Source organism: Lytechinus pictus, chromosome 19 (genome assembly GCF_037042905.1).
Source record: "Lytechinus pictus isolate F3 Inbred chromosome 19, Lp3.0, whole genome shotgun sequence".
Lineage (NCBI taxonomy): Eukaryota > Metazoa > Echinodermata > Echinoidea > Temnopleuroida > Toxopneustidae > Lytechinus > Lytechinus pictus.
Window position 1 is genome coordinate 14677146 of NC_087263.1, and position 19839 is coordinate 14696984.

The 19839-nt window shown below is 37.6% G+C and overlaps 1 protein-coding gene across 1 annotated transcript in view; it reads right to left on the reverse strand.

The window, feature by feature from the left end:
• The window catches only part of LOC129283387 (uncharacterized), a 163236-nt gene extending 143896 nt beyond the window's left edge, over positions 1-19340 (reverse strand). The window contains exons 1-11 of the mRNA XM_064113673.1: positions 19035-19340; positions 15596-15859; positions 13318-13599; positions 12165-12419; positions 11365-11622; positions 7704-7961; positions 5926-6030; positions 3763-3924; positions 3086-3310; positions 1861-2154; positions 293-547 (exon numbers count right to left, since the gene is read on the reverse strand). Of these exons, the coding sequence (XP_063969743.1) occupies positions 293-547; positions 1861-2154; positions 3086-3310; positions 3763-3924; positions 5926-6030; positions 7704-7961; positions 11365-11622; positions 12165-12419; positions 13318-13599; positions 15596-15839 (2338 nt within the window). The 5' untranslated portion in view covers positions 15840-15859; positions 19035-19340. The remainder of the gene's footprint in view (positions 1-292; positions 548-1860; positions 2155-3085; positions 3311-3762; positions 3925-5925; positions 6031-7703; positions 7962-11364; positions 11623-12164; positions 12420-13317; positions 13600-15595; positions 15860-19034) is intronic.
• Positions 19341-19839: the final 499 nt, after the last annotated feature.

The following is a 19839-nucleotide window of genomic DNA, read 5'->3' on the forward strand; positions in this document are numbered from 1 at the left end:
CTGTACAGCTTGGGATATGATTATTAGGCCTGAACCAATTATTAATAACAGACATTAAACAGAGTATGATTCTGATTGCAGAATATGGCTTACACATTTGGTTAAAGGTCAAGTCTACCCAAGAAACAAGAAAAAAGTTGATTTCGAATAAATAGAGAAAAATCAAACCAAAATAAGGCAGCTATGCCCCCTGTTACATTTTTCTCTTTTTCTTCATATCAACTTTTTCGTTGGGGTGGACTTGTCCTTTAAATACCCATATAATGCCCATTATAAAAACTACTTGACTTACGTGTTTGTATATCCTGGAGGGACTCTAGTGAACTTTGACCTGCACGGGTCACTCGAAGCATTATACTATAAATACTGCCCGGTCTCAAACCACTGATGGTGAACTTGCCAACTGCTTCTTCGACGGTGGGCACCGGTCCTTGTCCGTTTCGCTCCGTGGCTACCGCAGAATAGCCGGTCCCGATCGGTGCAAACTTGATGATGATAGTGTCGGTTGTTTTGGAAAAGACGTAGAAACTCGCATCATCTCCCGTTTCTGCATGAAATAGAAAATGAAAGATGAATGAATACTGTGGTTATGATGGAAAGAATCCTTTACTTTTACAAAATGACTTTCATATCATTGGAAGAAAATTGTGAGGAATTTGTCTCCGGCAAATCCCTGCTCTTCACATGCCCTCACATTTCAAATAAAACAATACGGTGGATTCACGACATGGTGCGCCACCTATCAGTTGCAGCGGACAGGCCAAAACTGTGACGAAGAGGAAAGAGTGGAAAGGCCCGAACCTAGGCAAAGACACGCTCATCCTGTGCTGGTCTTCAGTTCGCAGTGGGACGTGTTCATCGATTTCTTTGAAATGAAAACTTTGCTCTTCTGGTAGCGGTGACACGTACTACATGTACACGTACATGCATGCGATTACTCGGGTCGCCTGGCTTGCATAGGCTGTCAACCAGGGTCCATGAAATGGGAGAGAAATTACCCGCAAACATATTTCTTTGCAAAATTTTGGGTGAATTCTTCCTCCGCTTTTGCCATAATTTTCCTTTGTGACGCATGAGAATAATAGCACTGTGCGCTGCCTGCGTCTGCAATGTCAACCCCAAAGTTAGATATTGGCCTGTTAGTGGCCTGAAATCCTATTTATAGTGATGACGTAATGAGAGATTCATGCAATGCATGGACATTTTTTTTAATTTTCATAAACTTTTTAGAAATTTCTTTGTGGATAGTATTGATGTACAGACGAAAATTTGGGAACAAAAAAGAAGAAAGAATTATTAGCAGAAGGAAGAGAATAATGGTAATAATAATTATTAGATGATGATGATCATCAAGATAAAGAAGATGGAGAATAAGAAGAGGAACAAAAAGGGAGAAGAAGGGGAAAGAGAAGGAGAACAAAAAATATAAAGTAGTAGTAGATCAGAGCTCCATAAAACAAAGGTTTGCAATCAAACGCTGAATACCAATGACCAATCAAGATCGTCATTGCACGCACAATCTTTTCAAAATACTGTCTGGGACCCGGTGGGTTCAGTTCTTTCATACTTGCAATTCATCGCAAACCTTTGTGTTACAGAGCCCAGAGGAAGAAATATTATGTAGAAGAATCAGAGGAAAGGGAAAAAAATTAGAAGAAGAAAATGAAGATAAAGAGGGAGAAAAAGGAGAAAAAAAGAATAAAAAGAAGTAGTTGAAGAATAAAAGGCAAAAAGAAGTAGAAGAAATACAAAAGAAAATTTTAAAGTAAAAAACAGAAGAAGATGAGAAAAAGAAATAGAAGAAAAAAGAAGAAAAAACATCGGAAGAGAAGAAAATGCTAGGAAAAGATAAATAGTCACCTGTTGTAATAGTCTGTGTGACAAAGCCACTGATGGTGTTTCCGCCATTCACAAAGGAATTTATCGTTGCAGTATACACGGTACCGGGCGTGAGTCCTGTGATAGTTGTTTCAGTTGATGACGAATCAACTAAGATAGGAGAGGATTCCCTTCCGTCATCTCCCACTGATGCACCAGAGTAGCTGATGGTATATCCATCATACAATCCGGCGGTAGGGGCAGAGTAGATCATTGAGAAGCTGCTCGTAGCAGGGTCGCCCAAGGTGAGGTTGAACTCCCCAGGTACCATCGGCTCTGCAAATATTTGGTAAAGATTGAAAAGTCATTTCTGGAGCCGGTTTCATAACAAGACTTGCTATAATAACAAATGCACAATTTCTATAACAAGTTTACTATCAGCCAATCACATTGAAGGATTTTAGTAGCTTTTAACTGCTATTGTTAATTTGTTATTATAAGAAGTTTTATGAAACAGGCCCTTGCTCCTACATCACATGGAAGCAAGGAACAAAAGCCTAATTTCCTTTGAAAGAGCAAAATTTCTTTTTACAGAGAGACACCAATGCAATAGCATGCTGGTTTAACCAGCAATATATCATACATGTAGCATTAGCAGCAGCAAATGTTTTTCGATGAAATTTTGCCTGGAAGCTCGTATTGTGAAAATTTACACTCTCCCTGTACTGTTAACTGTTGGTAAAGATTGAAATAGGCCGTCAATGTTGGTATTTGAAGGGTCCCTTTTTATAATGAGCACATTTTTATGTATCCGTTACGAGTAAATTTTAAAAGGGCAGACACAATGCAAGAGGCAACATGAGAGGGGGATTACGGCATTCAACAGGCCCATGGCCATGGCTTTGAATTTAACTTGGCCCTGGTGTCAGTGCTTTCTACCTTCTTTTTTGTGTTAGGGGGTGTTAGTATGGAGTCTATAAAGACCCATGTTACATCTGTTAATCACTGGCCAGGAGTCAGCCCGAGTCCGATTGCAACCAGATCCGGTGGCAAAATCAAAAGGTCTTCAGAAAACACAGCAGGATATTTGTTTTATTGAGTTCTTTGATATTTTCCTCTTGAGTAATGATCTTTGACATTTTTACAGCAAATTAGACCGAAGAATCTGTTCAAATATTCAAATTGTCCTGGCTAGCTTTTATCGTTTGTAAACAGAGTGCGCAGCTTTAGACCCCCGCCATCATGAAGAGAAAATATTCTGACTTACTAGTAAAGAATGTCAGCTGATCGGTGGTGACAGATTCCTGTTTGATGGTGATCGTGTACTCTTGACCAGGGGTCAGACCGGTCAGATCCGTTTGATCACCATCCCCAGGGGTTACCGTGAGTATCTGCCCATCTCCGGAGGTGTATTCGATCACATACGTGGGCGACGTTTGCAAGATCAGCACTGAGGTGGTGGTCACTGCACCCAACGACACGACGGCCGCAGCTGAAACAAAAGGACAGGAATACAATCAGAGCTGGAAATTTAGTCAGTGCTGACAGCCTTCACAAACACTCCCTACAGACATAACTGTAGGGAGTACTTTTTGACCAGGTAAAATTACATTGGGGGGGACTGAGGACAATTTAGCCCTGGAAACTAAAAAAAGGAGCCCTGGGAATCCCCACTCATCGTAATGTTAAAGCTTATCCAATGTTGCAGATTGAGGAAGTAGGTTGAGAAAAGTACCACCTGAAAATAAGAAACTCTTTATAAAGTACATCTGAGGGCAGTATAATTAACAAAATTAACAGTAATAAATAAACAACATTTGAAGGGCACTATATGAGGATGTTTCAAAGTACACAGAATGAATGTATTAACAAAAAAAAATCATGCTAATTATTAAGATGTGGAATAATTAGACTTGCGTTAAGAAGAACCATGGTATAACTTACCTGTCTCAAATGTTGTTGTCTGTTCTCCGCTCCGGCTGATGAAGCCCTGTTGCACTGATTCGGCAACTACCACAACCGAGTAACTTGTCTCAGGCTCCAAGTCCATTAGGTCAACCGACAATGCAGCTACTTGCATTGCGAAGATGACGTCTTCGCCCGAAGCTTCGGGGACAAATAATAGAATGCAACAGTGAGAATTGTAGAACGCTTACTTAGCTTGTTGTACGTGAGCAAATAAGAGGCTGAATGTCAAACATTTACCACACTTACCATCCATGGGTAATAGTATGCAATGCTTAGAAACATTTGTATTAAGCGCTATATAAATATTACATATCATTATTATTATTATCCATAATGTACCGTTGCAAGGGTCAGAAAAAGGTGATGTCACTATGAAAATATGATTCAACGCATTGCATGCGCTATAAAGTAAATGCAGGTGCAATACGCATAGGGCCGGGATTACTAGCTGAAAAATGCATTGCCACTGCAGATTAGATGCACGTCTGGAAGGATTTTCCTTTCGATTTAAAAATTTTCTCCCTCATTTTCATAGATTTAAGTAGGAAAAACAAATTTTTTTGCTTACTTCCGAGGCGTTGTTCAACACAAATATCAAATATTCTTATTTGTGCAGTGGTGAGACATTTCCCATTTGGTGAAAGAGGCACTCTATTCACCTTGAAATTTCATGCCTATTCGCTATTTGTATTTAATAAAGCATCTTCAAGAGAGAGCTTATTGACCAACCTTGCATGTGGTCTCGCATTGACTGTGTGTGATGCATAGCTTGCCTTAAAATATACCCTTTGATAAAAAAATTAATACACAGGGTAAATTGGCCTCTTACTTTATTTCCGTGAGAAACTAACACGTTTTGACAGGAAAAGTATTTGTTTTGGTTTATTGCGGTATGAGTTGAATTGATGGATTAGTGTGTTATCTTTCCAACAAGATTACACTGCTCAGAATATTCAATTATAGCTTTAAAGGGATGGTCCGGGCTGAAAATGTTTATATCTAAATAAATAGAGTAAAATTCACTGAGCAAAATGCTGAAAATTTCATCAAGATCGGACAACAAATAACAAAGTTATTGAACTTCAAAGTTTACCAATATTTTGCGAAAATAGTGATATGCACATCTTCATGAATATTCATTGGGTGGGCTTATGATGTCATATCCCCACTTTCCTTTTTCTTATGTTATTACATGAAATCACGATTGATTCATTTGTTTATACATGTGTAAATGATGTGTCTCCATTATGATGAAATAATAAATAACTAATGCACTTAATCAGTTGTCAATCCAATTGTTTTAGATCTTGGTAGAAAATTTTTGAATAAACCTAATTTCACACAAAGAAATACAAAAGAACAAGTGGGGATATGACATCATCAGTCCACCTAATGAATATTCACCAAGACATGCCAAGAACTATTTCACGGAAATAATGCAAATCTTTAAAATTCAATAACTTTGTTATTTGTTATCCGATTTTGACAAAATTTTCAGCATTTTGCTCTGCGAATTTTACTCTATTTATTGAGATATAAATATCTCCAGCTTGGACTATCCCTTTAATAGGGCCCTGGCAAGAGATGAGTAAATGGTGCTAAACACGACTTCTGGTTCAAATCTGCTTCAAAGACGTCAAAATAAAAGAGTAAAATTCAACAAGAAATGTTGAAAATTTCAACCAAAACAAAAATCTGTTAAAATACAATGAAACTCATCGAAAGCTGAAGTCCCACAATATTTCTTTTAAAAGTTATATGCAGGTCATCATGAGTATACAATAGATGGGCTAATGATGTCATGTCCCCCCTTTCCATTTTCCTATTTATTACATGAAATCATAATTATTTCACAGTTTAATATATGTTACTGTACAACACGTCTCCCTGCTAATTAAAGATTCAAATTGCAATATTGGATAATTCATACAGTAGGAAAGTAAAGAGACAGTGAGTGTCATCATTTGTGCATTTAACTATCTTGGGAAAAAATAGGCGAAACTTTCAGATAACTTTGTTATTTCTCATCTTATTTTGATGAGATATTCAGTGGATGCTTGTTTGACTTTCCTCTCGATTCAAACATTTTTCTAGGGTAGACTTGAACTTTAAAGAGGAACTGGAAGACAGAGTACTTACAAACTGTGACAGAGTATTCATCAGCACCTGCTGAAGCTCCCCACGATAAGGTAGCACTTCGTGGAAGACGGTTGGTTATTGATATAGTGCCTGGAATGGAGGGATCTACAAAATAAAAATAAATGAAATATTATTCCCCTAGCATGAATACATGGGATATGACATACTGTACATGTACATGTTGATCATGGCCTTTATTCCATTCCATACTGAAGTGAGAATTTAAGTATTTTACTCGGTATTCTACTAAAGTAAATTGCTTCACCACCTTCTCTATTCAATTGCCATTTTTTTTCTATAGAGTATTTTGCTTACCATACGACTAAGTAGGCCCCTACCTGGCTTACTTATGGGCCCCGTCTTACAAAGAGTTGCGACAGATCCTATCAGTCACAACTATGGACAGCCAGTAACATCAATTATGCATGTATGTTCAAAATATTTTCTAACTATGATGTATATTCATGTATTGAAAATTCACTGTGCTTCTCTTTGTTTACAAAGGACATTGTGCAAATTTCCTGTAGAAAAAATTATGACACTGATGGATTTCCATTATAGTTATGATTGATTGGATCAGTCGTAACTCTTTGTAAGACAGGCCCCTGGTTAGCATGCAGTTTGCAAAATGCACACAGGCAAACTCAATCATGTTGCGTACATTTGGCTTAGGCTTTATGACGTCACAATGGTTATTAGTAAGTATTTGCTTAGAGATGGCGTGATGAAAAAAGTAAAATACTTTGAAGTGAAGTGAATCCGAATATAAGCATTTTGCTTTGCCAAGTACAGTAAAGTGCTAAGTATACTTAGTCAATCAGTACTTTGAATTATATACAGGTCGTGTGGTCCAGTGGATAGAGCATTGGACTCATAATCGCATTCGACCCAGGTGAGGTGAATGGGTACCCGGCAGGATTAATTCCTTGAATGCACCAAGCACCTTTAGCAGCTGGAGCTACAGCCGGGGTAATATATAGTGCGCCACTGAATAGGCAACTAGATAGATCGGCGCCTCATAAATGCTATATATTATTATTATCATTATCATATCCCCGGAATTGAGTGCAGCACAACGTCTGTAAATTTCTTGCTGAAGGAAAACACACCATGACTGGGATTCAATCCCACGTCCAAAAGACGAGAGTCGTAACCACTAGATAATAATGACCCATGGAGTACGAGAGAGAGTTATAGAGAGAATGAAATAAAGGGAAAGGGAAAGAGAGAAGGGGGAATGAAGGTGCAGTGAGAGGAAGAGAATAACTCACTTGTTAGACCATGACGCCCCCACATTGTGCAAAAGAGAATTATAGAGAGAGAGTGAAACAAGGGAAAGAGTGGAAGAGAATTATGGTACACCATGTGTAAAGTCCTGGAGGGACTGAGATAAGAAAAGTGGATAGATTTGGAGGTGAACTGGAAAGGCGAGAGAGTGGAGGTTCAAAAGTAGAATATTTCTTAAAAAAGGACTGTAAACCAGGAGTGGGATGCTGAGTATTAGGCAGGCTTGAGTAGAAGGCTTGAGGTGAGAGAAGGCTGGCTTGAGTCGGCGAAGAGAGTAGTAGCAGGAGCAGGAGAGTAGACTCGACATATCGGGCAGGTTGACTGAAGACGAAAAGAATACTCTACTTTCAAACTTCCACTTTCTCGCCTTTCCAATTCACCTCCAATTCTATCCACTCTTCTTTTCTCAGTCCCTCAAGGACCGTAAACCTTTTCCGCGATTGCTCATATTTCCATGCAAACGTTCAAGCATCTACATGTAAATAACTTACTTGTTTTGAATTCATCTTCTAGAGGATTCACGGGTGGTATGGAATCTATCACTAACGTGACGGTGTAGACGGTGCCCTCGGAGAGCCCGGTGAACTCTGCGAACAGCCGCTCCCCACTCGAAATAGGGAACGTTGGGTTTCCCTCATCCGGGGAAATGGAGATGGTGTAGCTGGAAGCACCAGCTCGGGGGCTCCAGGTCACGGCAAAGGATGTCGCTGTTATCTCCTTCAGTAAGATCATATCAGGATCTCCGACAGCTGGAGGACAAAATCATTGTTTATAAAAAAAACATGTAACAATCAATACGAGACTAATACACATGTACAGTGGATGCTCGAAAGTTAGTGAACCGCACCACAAAAAGCACTCTTTCATGCCAAGTGTTGAATAGAGACAACAACCATACAATGTCGGGCAAGCCCTGAGAAACAAACTTTATTGAATGTAATTTTTTTATCACCTGACCTCATAATTATGTATCTATAACATGGCAGAACTTGAACACTTTTAAACATGTTCATTTTTTGGTGGGGTTCACTTACATGTACTTTGTAGCACCTTTTATGTAAGAAATGATAGCACTTTTGAAGAGTTTGTTTCTTCCACCAATCTGTTGCAAACACTCATCCACTTGTGAAATGGAAAAATACCTCCATACAATTGTATCTGTGCGATGTATTAATTTGAATGTTTTAATGTCATTGTTGATTACATTGAAATGTGAAAATGTGTAAAATTACACGTCAATAAAAAACTAAATGTGAATGTACATGTGAGCATAAATGTGTGTGACCATGAATGTTAATGCCAATGTGGAAGTGAATATGAGTGTACATGTGTGAATGTAAATGTCAAAGTCAATGTGAAAGTCGATGAGAAAGTCAAATATAATGCACATGTAAAATGAATATGAAGTGTGAAAATTAATTTGATTGTCAAGTAAAGTTAATGTAGAATGAATGTAAATATCAAGTGAAAATGAATGTCAATATGAAAGTGAATGTCGAGTGAATGCAAATGTAAAAGTGAATGTCAATATAAATGAAAATGTGAATGTGAAAGAGAATGTCAATGCTTGAATGTCAGTGTCTATATGAATGAAAATGAAAATGTACATATAGAAGCAAATGTCTAGGTCATTGTCAATGTCAAAGTGCAAATGTCAAAGTCAATGACAATATGAATGAAAATGTAAATGTAAAGTGAATGTCAATGTGAGAATGTTATTAAAGAAGTTAAATGAAAATGAGAACACAGAAGTGAGTGTCAATGTCAATGTCAATTATGTGAATGTGGAAGTGAATATATATCAATTTCAATGTCAATGTAAAATGAATGTCAACATCAATGTAAAAGTGAATTTGAATGTCAATGTGAAACTGAATATGAATGCAAATGTAAAAGTGAATTCAAATGCCAATGTAAAACTGAATATGAATGCAAATGTAAAAGTGAATTCAAATGCCAATGTAAAACTAAATATGAATGTAAATGTAAGTAAATTTAAATGCCAATGTGAAACTGAATATGAATGTAAATGTGAATTTGAATGTCAATTAGAAACTGAATATGAATGTAAATGCAAAAGTGAATTCGAATGTCAATGTGAAATTGAATATGAATGCGAATGTGAAAGTGAATTCAAATGCCAATGTAAAACTGAATATGAATGTAAATGTAAGTAAATTGAAATGCCAATGTGAAACTGAATATGAATGTAAATGTGAATTTGAATGTCAATGAGAAACTGAATATGAATGTAAATGCAAAAGTGAATTTGAATGTCAATGTGAAATTGAATATGAATGCAAATGTAAAAGTGAATTCAAATGCCAATGTAAAACTGAATATGAATGTAAATGTAAGTCAATTTAAATGCCAAATTGAATGTGAAACTGAATAAGAATGTAAATTTAAGTCAAATTAAATGCCAATGTGAAACTGAATATGAATGTAAATGTAAAAGTGAATTTGAATGTTGATGAGAAACTGAATATGAATGCAAATGAAAAGTGAATTTGAATGTCAATGTGAAATTGAATATGAATGCAAATGTAAAAGTGAATTCAAATGCCAATGTAAAACTGAATATGAATGTAAATGTAAGTCAATTTAAATGCCAATGTGGAACTGAATAAGAATGTAAATGTACATGTAAGTCAAATTAAATGCCAATGTGAAACTGAATATGAATGTAAATGTAAAAGTGAATTTGAATGTTGATGAGAAACTGAATATGAATGCAAATGAAAAGTGATTTTGAATGTTAATGTGAAAGTGAATGTCAAGTTAATGTGAATGTAATTATGAATGTGAAAGTGAACATGAAATTCAATGTAAAAATCGATGAGAATTTCATTGTCAACGTCAATATTAACACATGCCTCCAATGCAAAATTCTGAGAAGGCAGACAGAAAACAATAAAATCAAATAAAAAAACGTGAACTGCCCTGACAGCCTCACCTGCATTATGTAATACAATATAGCAGCAGAATTGTCTTTGTGACATTGAAATATCAAACATTCTCTCTTTTGTTCTTCAACTTTTCAACATACAATGACATAATTCCAGGCCATAAAGGGGGAGAGGGCAATGCCACTCCTATGGAGCCAGGGGGGGTCGCACTTTAATACAGAGTTGAATACGGTATGAAAGGCTTGACCACATTGGTCAGATCTTGTTGCGTACTACTGCGTATCTATCAATAAGATCGCGCATTGCTAATCATGTACGCGTCGGCATTTAAAGTGCAACTTAAGTCATACTTAGACCTTTGTGAAACACCCCCATGGTCAGATAGGAGCCAAGCTAGAATGCTAGTAACTTTTACTTCCAACCTCCCCCATGAATTATTAATTTAGTTTTTAATATCATTTATGAAATCTGGTTGGTGACACATTTGCTCTTGCAACATTTGCTCCGGGCTTTACTTTTTAAAGATATACAGAAGGGTATTAAAGGGTTAAGGTTGCAATAGGGTTTTATGTTTGGTTTAGGATTATGTGTAGAGTAGGGCATAGCGTTGAAGTTGTTCTAGGGTTGAAGTTTTAGTCATACAATTGGTATCTGGGAGTTGAGCAATCGTTGTGAGAGAAAATGTCATAAACTGTGTGCCATCCTATCACTATCTCAAGCTCAACCTTGGGTGAGATTTGACGTTGATGACTCATGCTTTTGCCCGGTTTATTTCTAATTCACCTAATGCCAATTCATCCAATTGCCAACCGCATCTGCTATCATTTGGTCTACCATCAATTCGTCCACTCACCACATGGTCTACTTTCATTTAGTCTAATGCCATTCAGTCTAATAACCAGTTGGTCCAATAGCCATTTAGTCCATATACCATTTGGTCTAATTGGACTAAGTGTTAAATGGTGCAAAATGAATGAAAATGAAATAGATATTTGACAAACTGGTTATGAGACGAAATGATCAGAGACAAAATGGTGATTAGACAAAGTGATGATTTGGACTATAGATTGGACCAAATGTTTAATGGACCAAATGGTTGTTAGACGAAATGTTGATGGACGGAATGGCATTAAAAATTAAAGTAAACCATGTGGTGAGTGGACGAGTTGGCAGTAGACGAATTTATAGCAATTTAACCTTTGGTAAGGGTGAGACAAAAATAAAACAGGATACTGCCACTCACCTGTCATGAACATCTCAACTGCTTCAGCGCTCCGTCCCTCTCCGGCTGCAGTGACAATGCCCACATCATACTGTATCCCAGGATCAAGTCCTTCAATTTGAAAGGTGTTACCTACCACTTCTGAGAGCATGTCCGTTGACCCATACGGAGGGTCGTAGCTGACGAGGTAGTAATCAGCCCGACCTGCAGCAGAATTCCAGGTTAGACTTATACTGGTGTCCATGATCACACCTACGATGTTGGTCACCGTATCCGGAGCTGCGAGTAAATCAACATGACAATGGGTGATTTCAAGTGCGGCGTTGGTGTTGGAAGTATAATTTGGACTGCGTTTCCTATAGCTCCTAAACCTATTCTGAGTTTACACAAATAATCCAGATCACAATATTGAGAGCTCAACATCTAGTGAGTAACTTTCCAGGACCATCTTCACTTTATGATCGGTGTTATACCCGTGTAAAACACCAACACAAAAAGGTCAACACTGAACTTGAAATCACCCAACTAGTCCTGGGCGATGTTTCAATATTATCAATATTATGCGATATTGAAAACAAAAATGAATAGTCAATTATGGTTTGATGCTTATGATGACATATCAGAGTTACACGATATGACCTTTCAGGGATAATTTACTGAGACGGGAGATCTTTATCAATTTCGCACTATCCAATGAAAGAAATGAATGTATGAATTGGGGAGACATTAACCCTCTGCAGTTCTTCACTCGAAAATCAGCAAATATTCAGGGAGTCTCCCTGGCAATCGGGGAGACTCGGCAAGCCTTTATTCATTCTTACTTGTTTGGAACACTTCACTTGCTACCACGTCTTCTCCTCCATCGGCATTTGAAATGTACAGCGTGACCCTATACACCTCACCGGGCGATAGGGACCCAATCGTAGCCACTGTTGCATCTGGAAAGAGAGTCTGAGCCAAAGTGCTGTTGGAACCACCAAAAATGCCGAACACGTCCAGACGACTGACGTCTCCAACAGTCTGAGTCCAACCGACAGTCAACGATGTTGTTCCTTGCTCTTGAAGGGTCAGAGCAACTATATGAATGATAGAACAACCATATAAACATATTATAAATATATATATATATATATATACATAGATATCATAAGTTTACTTGCACCAGACACTCTTGAGATGAAACTAATAAACATAGTGTCAAAGGATTCAAATCGATGAATGACACAGGATACTCAGAATAAGTGCTTGAGCTTTCGTCTTCTATAAAGACTTCTCTGGAAGCAATGACTGTATAGAGAAAATATGCGTATAAAACAGACGTTATTCAACATTTTATTCTACCTGGTTTTGAATATATACATGTGTGCGTGTCTGTGGAAGGGGAGATGGGTGTGTGTTGTGTGTGTATAATAAGAATAAAATAGAATTACATTAAAAAAGGGAAAGTGCGAAAATTGTATCATCAGCCATGAAAATACTTACTGTTATTTTCTTATTTACGAGATAACTGGATTACATCCCTTTTATCTATGCTATTTATCCACTTGAAGGGCTATACCGAAGACAATAACACAGAAAAATTCTTTGCGCGGTGACCTGTCTCCGAGTCTCCCTGACCCGAGCAATTTTAAGATACGTGTCACGTATCAAGATGTATCAAGATAAGTGCTCTCTCCAACATTAGAATTTTAATGTTTAGAGACTCTTATTTTTGGCGATTTTTGTTTTGTTTTTATGTGACTCTTTACTAGCATGAGTGTTCTCACAAAATATTGTTTAACTGTGGTATTTGTAATCAGATTTTGACGAAATTTTATCATTTTAAAGAGCGAATTTCACTCTATTTATCATTACATGATTATAATTAGTCTGCAGTACACCTTTAAGGGTGACGACTAGCATAGTGTATATATGCAAATAAGAGTTCAAAACCAAACACTGATATAGGATTTAGCCGATAGCTACAGTACTTACCAATGCTTATGTCTCGTGATTCACTGGTGGAGTACGTCCGGTCACCAAACTCTCCACTGTACGACTGCACTTCAAAACTGTACAAAACCCCCACTTCCAAACCGGTAATTTCGACGGACGTGTCTTCCGTCGCCACAAGGCGCTCTAATGGGTTGCCCTGAGTGTCATTGTAAGAGATCCTGTACCCAAAGCTATTTTCACGTATTTGTGTCGGCTGTTCATACTCTATGGTCACGCTTAGTCCAGCGATGACCACCTGAAGGTTCCTTACAGGGTTCGGAGCTTAAAACATGGAAGGGAATGAATACTAATTATAATAATGTTAAAATGCAATGATACTGTACTATGAATATTCAAAAGGTATAACAATAATAGTAATAATAGCTGGGTTTATATGGCGCTTTCTGCCTGAGGATACAAAGCACTGCTATTATTAGGGCCGTTAATGTTTGTAATTTACATCAATAATCTTCCATTGGCTTTTACTGATCTCAAACGCAAAGTACATTTGTATGCTGATGATACTGTCTTGCTTTTTAGAGCAAAAAATGTTGATGAATTACAAAATGATATGCAAGTTGGTCTACAGGTAGCAGACAAAAGGTTTACCAATAATAAGCTGACACTGAACTTAAATCTATTTTACTAGGCACTCGACAAAAGCTTAAAGAATTTTCTAATCTGTATTTAATGCTCTCCAATCAGCACATCGACAGAGCTTTCCAAATATCTTGGTGTCATGCTTGATGAACATTTAGTATGGAAAGAGCACATCGATTACACAGCCAGTAAAGTATCTCAAAGAATAGGATTTTTAAAACGATCTGCAAAACCAGTTTTACAAAATTGAATTTTGAAGATGTTATGTTGTTCCTTAATCATGGCCAATTCTAGCTTATTGCATGGTCAAATGCCTCATCGACAAATCTCGATAGATTGGAAAAGTTACACAATAGAATGGCTAGAATGATTCTGGGTGCACATCCACAAACTCACATAGTTTATATGTTTAGAGAACTAAAGTGGCAAGAACTGCCCATTCGATGGAATCAACATAGAATGATCCAAGTATTTAAGTGCCTGAATGATCTTGCACCTGATTATCTGAAATGTATCTTCTCCAGGCCAAGTCATGAAATTGAAAACACGATTCCGCATGAATAGCTCTCTCAGTAGTACCATAGATTTGAATAATTGCGCGGCCAGTCAGACTTTTGAATTCATGGGATATGCTGGGTGGAACAACCTCAATGTAAATTTAAAAAACAGTCGGTCGTTCAATGCTTTTAAATTGCTATTTAATTTGCTATAATTTTGCAATTGCTAGCCAAGCAAAAGATCATGCCTAAAGCAACTTCTTTATTTCATATGCATAACCCTTTGCTTGTGCTCAAACCCTTTCCTTGCTCTCAGATAGCAATCGCTAGCGGTTTGAACAATAGCGACGTCACGCTGTTGCGAACACGACTCACAGAACAAAGGCAGGACTCGAAGGCAGAGGTGTGCCAGTGTAAAATACCGCTTCTCTCATTTAATATCTTTTCTTTTCCTAAAGGCGACCGCACACCTTACGAATGGTCTGTGACTCAATTTTGGAATAAAACGTAATAGAATTTGATGCTAATATTGAGACTTGGAATATCTTACTGTGTAATGTTCTAAATCATTGTACGAATACCTATGTTCAAATCTGTGACTATGCTATCATCCTTCTTAGAATAAAAGCAAATTTAATATCTAGTCGTAATGACGTCATAGCAGTCGTACGATTGGCTACGATTTGAAACTAATTTGGCCTTTACTCCAAAATAAAGGCTTGCAATCTTTCAAAATGGTTGTATTAGTATTCTTTCAATTAATTTTAACCTCAAATAAAATGATATGCTCTACTCACATTTTCAGAAAATGAGCAAAGTGCGATTTGTTCCAAAATCGGATCGCGAACAGTCGTCAGGTGTGCGGTGGCCTTTAGACGTGGTGTCAGAACTATTCCTTTAACTTGTTTCTAATTAATATAGGTGCGCCTTGAGCACCTAGCAAGGTGGATACGTGCGCTATACAAATCCTACATTATTTATTATTATAATGAATTTACATACTTTGCATTCAGTTTTGCACTTACTAGGAAAAAAAACATGTTCATGTAGGCTACTGTACACCTTGGAGTTCTCTCCCAGGTGCATAAACATGATTATAAAACGCGAATGCCCTGATCAAGCAAACGCTCAAGCTGCTCCAAAGGAAAACCCAAGCAAATGCTTAAAAAGTTTTTACTCACTTGTTCTATATCGTGATGCTGCAAGAAGTGCATAATCGCTCTCGCTGCGTACTTCAAATTCATAGAGGACACCAGGTATAAGTGGAGAGCTTGACTGAAAGTAAAATAATGAAGAAATACCACCGGCGAGGTTTCTGGCAGGATAGACGGTGCTTGATGTCGCATCCACCGATCGTCCAACGAAACCAATAGGATCACTGAACGTGGGTTCAATGTTGAAGCTGAAAAAGTTAAGTCCAGCCATATCGAGGCAAATGCGGCATGCTAAAAAGAGTCAATAACAAAAATAAGATTAAGCTAATGTACGTTTTGATTCATCCAGGAAGAAAGTTGACTTGCGAAAGCGAAAATAAATCTGATTATGCTGCAGTCATGTTTCTCCTAGGGTGGCCATTTCAACATTTTTTGTACCAGCTACATAAAGGTGGTTTGAATAAAAAATGAATGAAATGTGACTGAGGTATTAATATCATTGAAATGGAGAACAGTTTCACGTATCATCCGGAATACTTCTTCAGATCATCTGAATTAGCGGGGAAATCATCTTTGCCACTTAGTGCCGATGCACAATTGATGTTATCGTATTTCACGAGCTGACAGAGCTTACCGGATCGGACGTGACACTGTTCTCAATTTCAATGATAGCATAAAGTTCAGATGAATAGATTGATATTTTCTTTCGTAGGAAAATAAAAATATTCTACAGTGCGTATAAAAAAGTTTACACTTTGAAAAAAATTCTGTAAAATTATACATTTGTAATATCCTAAATATTTTTCCACATTTTAACCTTGGTACAGATCCATTAAAGCAAATGACAATATAATTGTCGAAAAATATTTCCGCTTGAGTGAGCAGCACTTACTTTTGAAAAGTTAGTGAACAGTGATTTGCGCAGAACTTTGAAATAGTTATGCAAATAAAAGTAGACCGTAATCATGAAGAAAACGTGGAATTTAGGTAGTAAAATTGATTTTAAGATATATCTTTTACCTTTTCAAACTTGTTTCCTTGCCCAAAAACTTTGAAGAGTGCATTGCGCCCCACCCTACTCCCCTACACACCGAGGCCATCGAGACGATATTTGCTTTACACTGAACTGTGATTTACATTAAATGGCTTAGGCTTGATTTTCATTTTGTTAATCATTGTTAAGCTTGGGGAGAAGTGTGGAGAAACAAGTATTAAATGAACAAGTGGAATGCCTCTGGCCGTCTCACCTGCATCACGCGATTCAATATAGCAGCAGTGCTGATTTTGAAAACTACTATAACTCGCACAAGATGTTCAGTGATACTTGGTTACTCTTATTTCCACGTTTTATGAACTAGACCAATACACTTATAGAGATATGATGGCAATTCAACAAATACCCCCAAAGTGGCCAAAGTCCTTTGACCTTACATGACCTTTGACCTTGATCATGTGACCTGTAACTCGCACAGGATGTTCAGTGATGTACTTGATTAGTCTTATGTCCAAGTTTCAAGAGTCAGATCCATCAACTTTCAAAGTTATGATGGTAATTCAACAGATACCCCCATTATGGCCAAAGTTTATTGACCTTTGACCTTGGTCATGTGACCTAAAATGTGCACAGGATGTTCAGTGATACTTGATTACTCTTATGTCCAAGTTTTATAAACTAGACCAACACACTTTCAAAGTTATGGCTGTAATTCAACAAATACCCCCAATTTGGCCAAAGTTCATTGACCCTAAATGACCTTTGACCTTGATCATGTGACCTGAAACTTGCACAGAATGTTCAGTAATACTTGATTACTATTATGTCCAAGTTTCATGAATAAGATCCATAAACTTTCAAAGTTATGATGGTAATTCAACAGATACCCCCAATTCAGCCAAAGTTCATTGACCCTAAATGACCTTTGACCTTGGTCATGTGACGTGAAACTCATACAGGATGTTCAGTGATACTTGATTAACCTTATGTATAAGTTTCATGAACTAGGTTCACATATTTTCTAAGTTATGATGACATTTCAAAAACTTAACCTTAGGTTAAGATTTTGATGTTGATTCCCCCAACATGGTCTAAGTTCATTGACCCTAAATGACCTTTGACCTTGGTCATGTGACATGAAACTCAGGCAGGATGTTCAGTAATACTTGATTAACATTATGGCCAAGTTTCATGAACTAGGTCCATATACTTTCTAAGTTATGCTGTCATTTCAAAAACCTCAGGTTAAGATTTGGTGTTGACGCCGCCGCCGCCGTCGGAAAAGCGGCGCCTATAGTCTCACTCTGCTATGCAGGTGAGACAAAAATGAAATGTAAACCCACTTTAAATGATAAAAACTAAGTGAAAAAATGCTGGAGATGTCTGATATAAACTTTCGTTCAGATTCAGTTACCGGTATGTCCTCAGATCCAGCTGGCACAAAATGGGTAATGTTGTGTTTACTAAATGTTGAAATTTCAATTTGGGTGGCAAGATCGTTACAAAATGCTTTAATGTTGGCAGGGTAAGTTTGATTTCGCCCTTTCCCCTTGATACAACGTGAAAACAAGCATTTCTGCGCAAACAGATTTCTGCGAGCTTTACAAAAATGGACAGTGCTCACTCAAGTGTAACATTCTGTCAAAACTTTTACTTTCATTGGATAGATGAGACCCAAACCCAAGATTATATGTGAAAAAATTACCCACATGTTGTATATTTTTGAATTCCCAGGGCTTTTTCAAAGTGTAAACTTTTTTTTGATACGCACTGTATAATCACAATGTAAATGATATTCTGCTTCTGAGAGTGGTTTTGTTTATATTTTTTTTACTTGAAATATTTTGGTCAGGGTCATGTGGGGGTCATCACCAGAATACCCAGTGTTAATAATAGGGGAGGGGTAGTTGCCATTGTTACCTCCACCTCACCCCCACTTCCTCCAAAAATTGTGAAAGTTCCACTTCTTAGCTAAAAATCTGAAAAATTCACCAAAATGGTGCCCCAAACCCTTCAAAGATGCAAAAGGGCCCCCATGATATTCTCAATCGCTTTTCTCCCTTACTTTCAAGTTAATTTGAAATAAAAATTAATTTGCAACCCTCCCATACCCCCCAAAATGCCTGCATAATTGCATATGCCATCAACATTTTGTGACAGGCAGGCCCTCTTGGATGTTTCCCCTGCCCCATACCCCCTCTCCCATTCAGAACGGCTTCTTGTACACCTGCGCCTCATCATAAAGAAGCCGGCATTCAAAGGGCCTCTTTGCAACTTATATGGGGGCTTGAATCCAACCTTTTTGGGAGTGAAATACATTGATTTCAAAATGTTCAAACAAAAATTTCAAAGCGTTTATATGTGTCACATAAGTATGAAAATATTCTGAAAAAACAGTTTTGTGTTCTCTAGGAGTCACCCTTTGCTCCAGCCTACATGTATTTGTCTCGCCTGTGAAGTATTAATACTTACGTGGAATAACAATATTACTCTCATTAACTGCTTCTCCCGCCTGGCCGTCCGAGTTAACAGCTACCACGCTGAAACTGTAAGTGCTATCATCGTAGAGATGGCCCACCTCGTACACTTCATCAGCAGCCGGTTCGAAACTGATCTCATAAGCCTCTCTAACAGGGTTTGTCGACTCAATGGTTACATCGTAACGCACTGGGGTGTTGCCGTCCAGTGGCTCTTGCCATGATGCACTGAATCCCCACTGCTGAATGCCGTCGATGGCAAGGCCCTGTACCTGACCAGGCGTCTGGGCTATAGCAAGCTGCAAGACATTGATTAATATGAAGAAATATTTTGATTTAGTATCATGAATCCTTAAAGGTCAAGTCTACCCTAGAAAAATGTTGATTTGAATCAATAAGCCAGTTCACGGTTAGCTCATGATCAACTTTTCTCAAATGACCTTTGTGATTTTTCATTAGGATAAGCACTATCATTTTCAAATGTAGATGTTGCGTAAGCTTTACCGGTAGAGTATTCAAATTCTAAGAACAAAAGGCATTAGTATAGACCAGGTGACCAGAATACTACATCAGGGATAAAGTTTGGAAATCTGTTTTATTGTCTGCCTATGGCACATTTGACTATTGCTTTATAGGCTACTGTCAAATACCAGTGATTGTGAAGGCTCTATTTATTACTCTTCAGCTTGGATGTGATAAAATGAATATTTTGAAAGGAATACATGAATATTCATCAAATCACAAATGCCTATGTCAGTGAATTTGAAAGCCACCTTCATGGTTTATCTCAAATGGCCTTT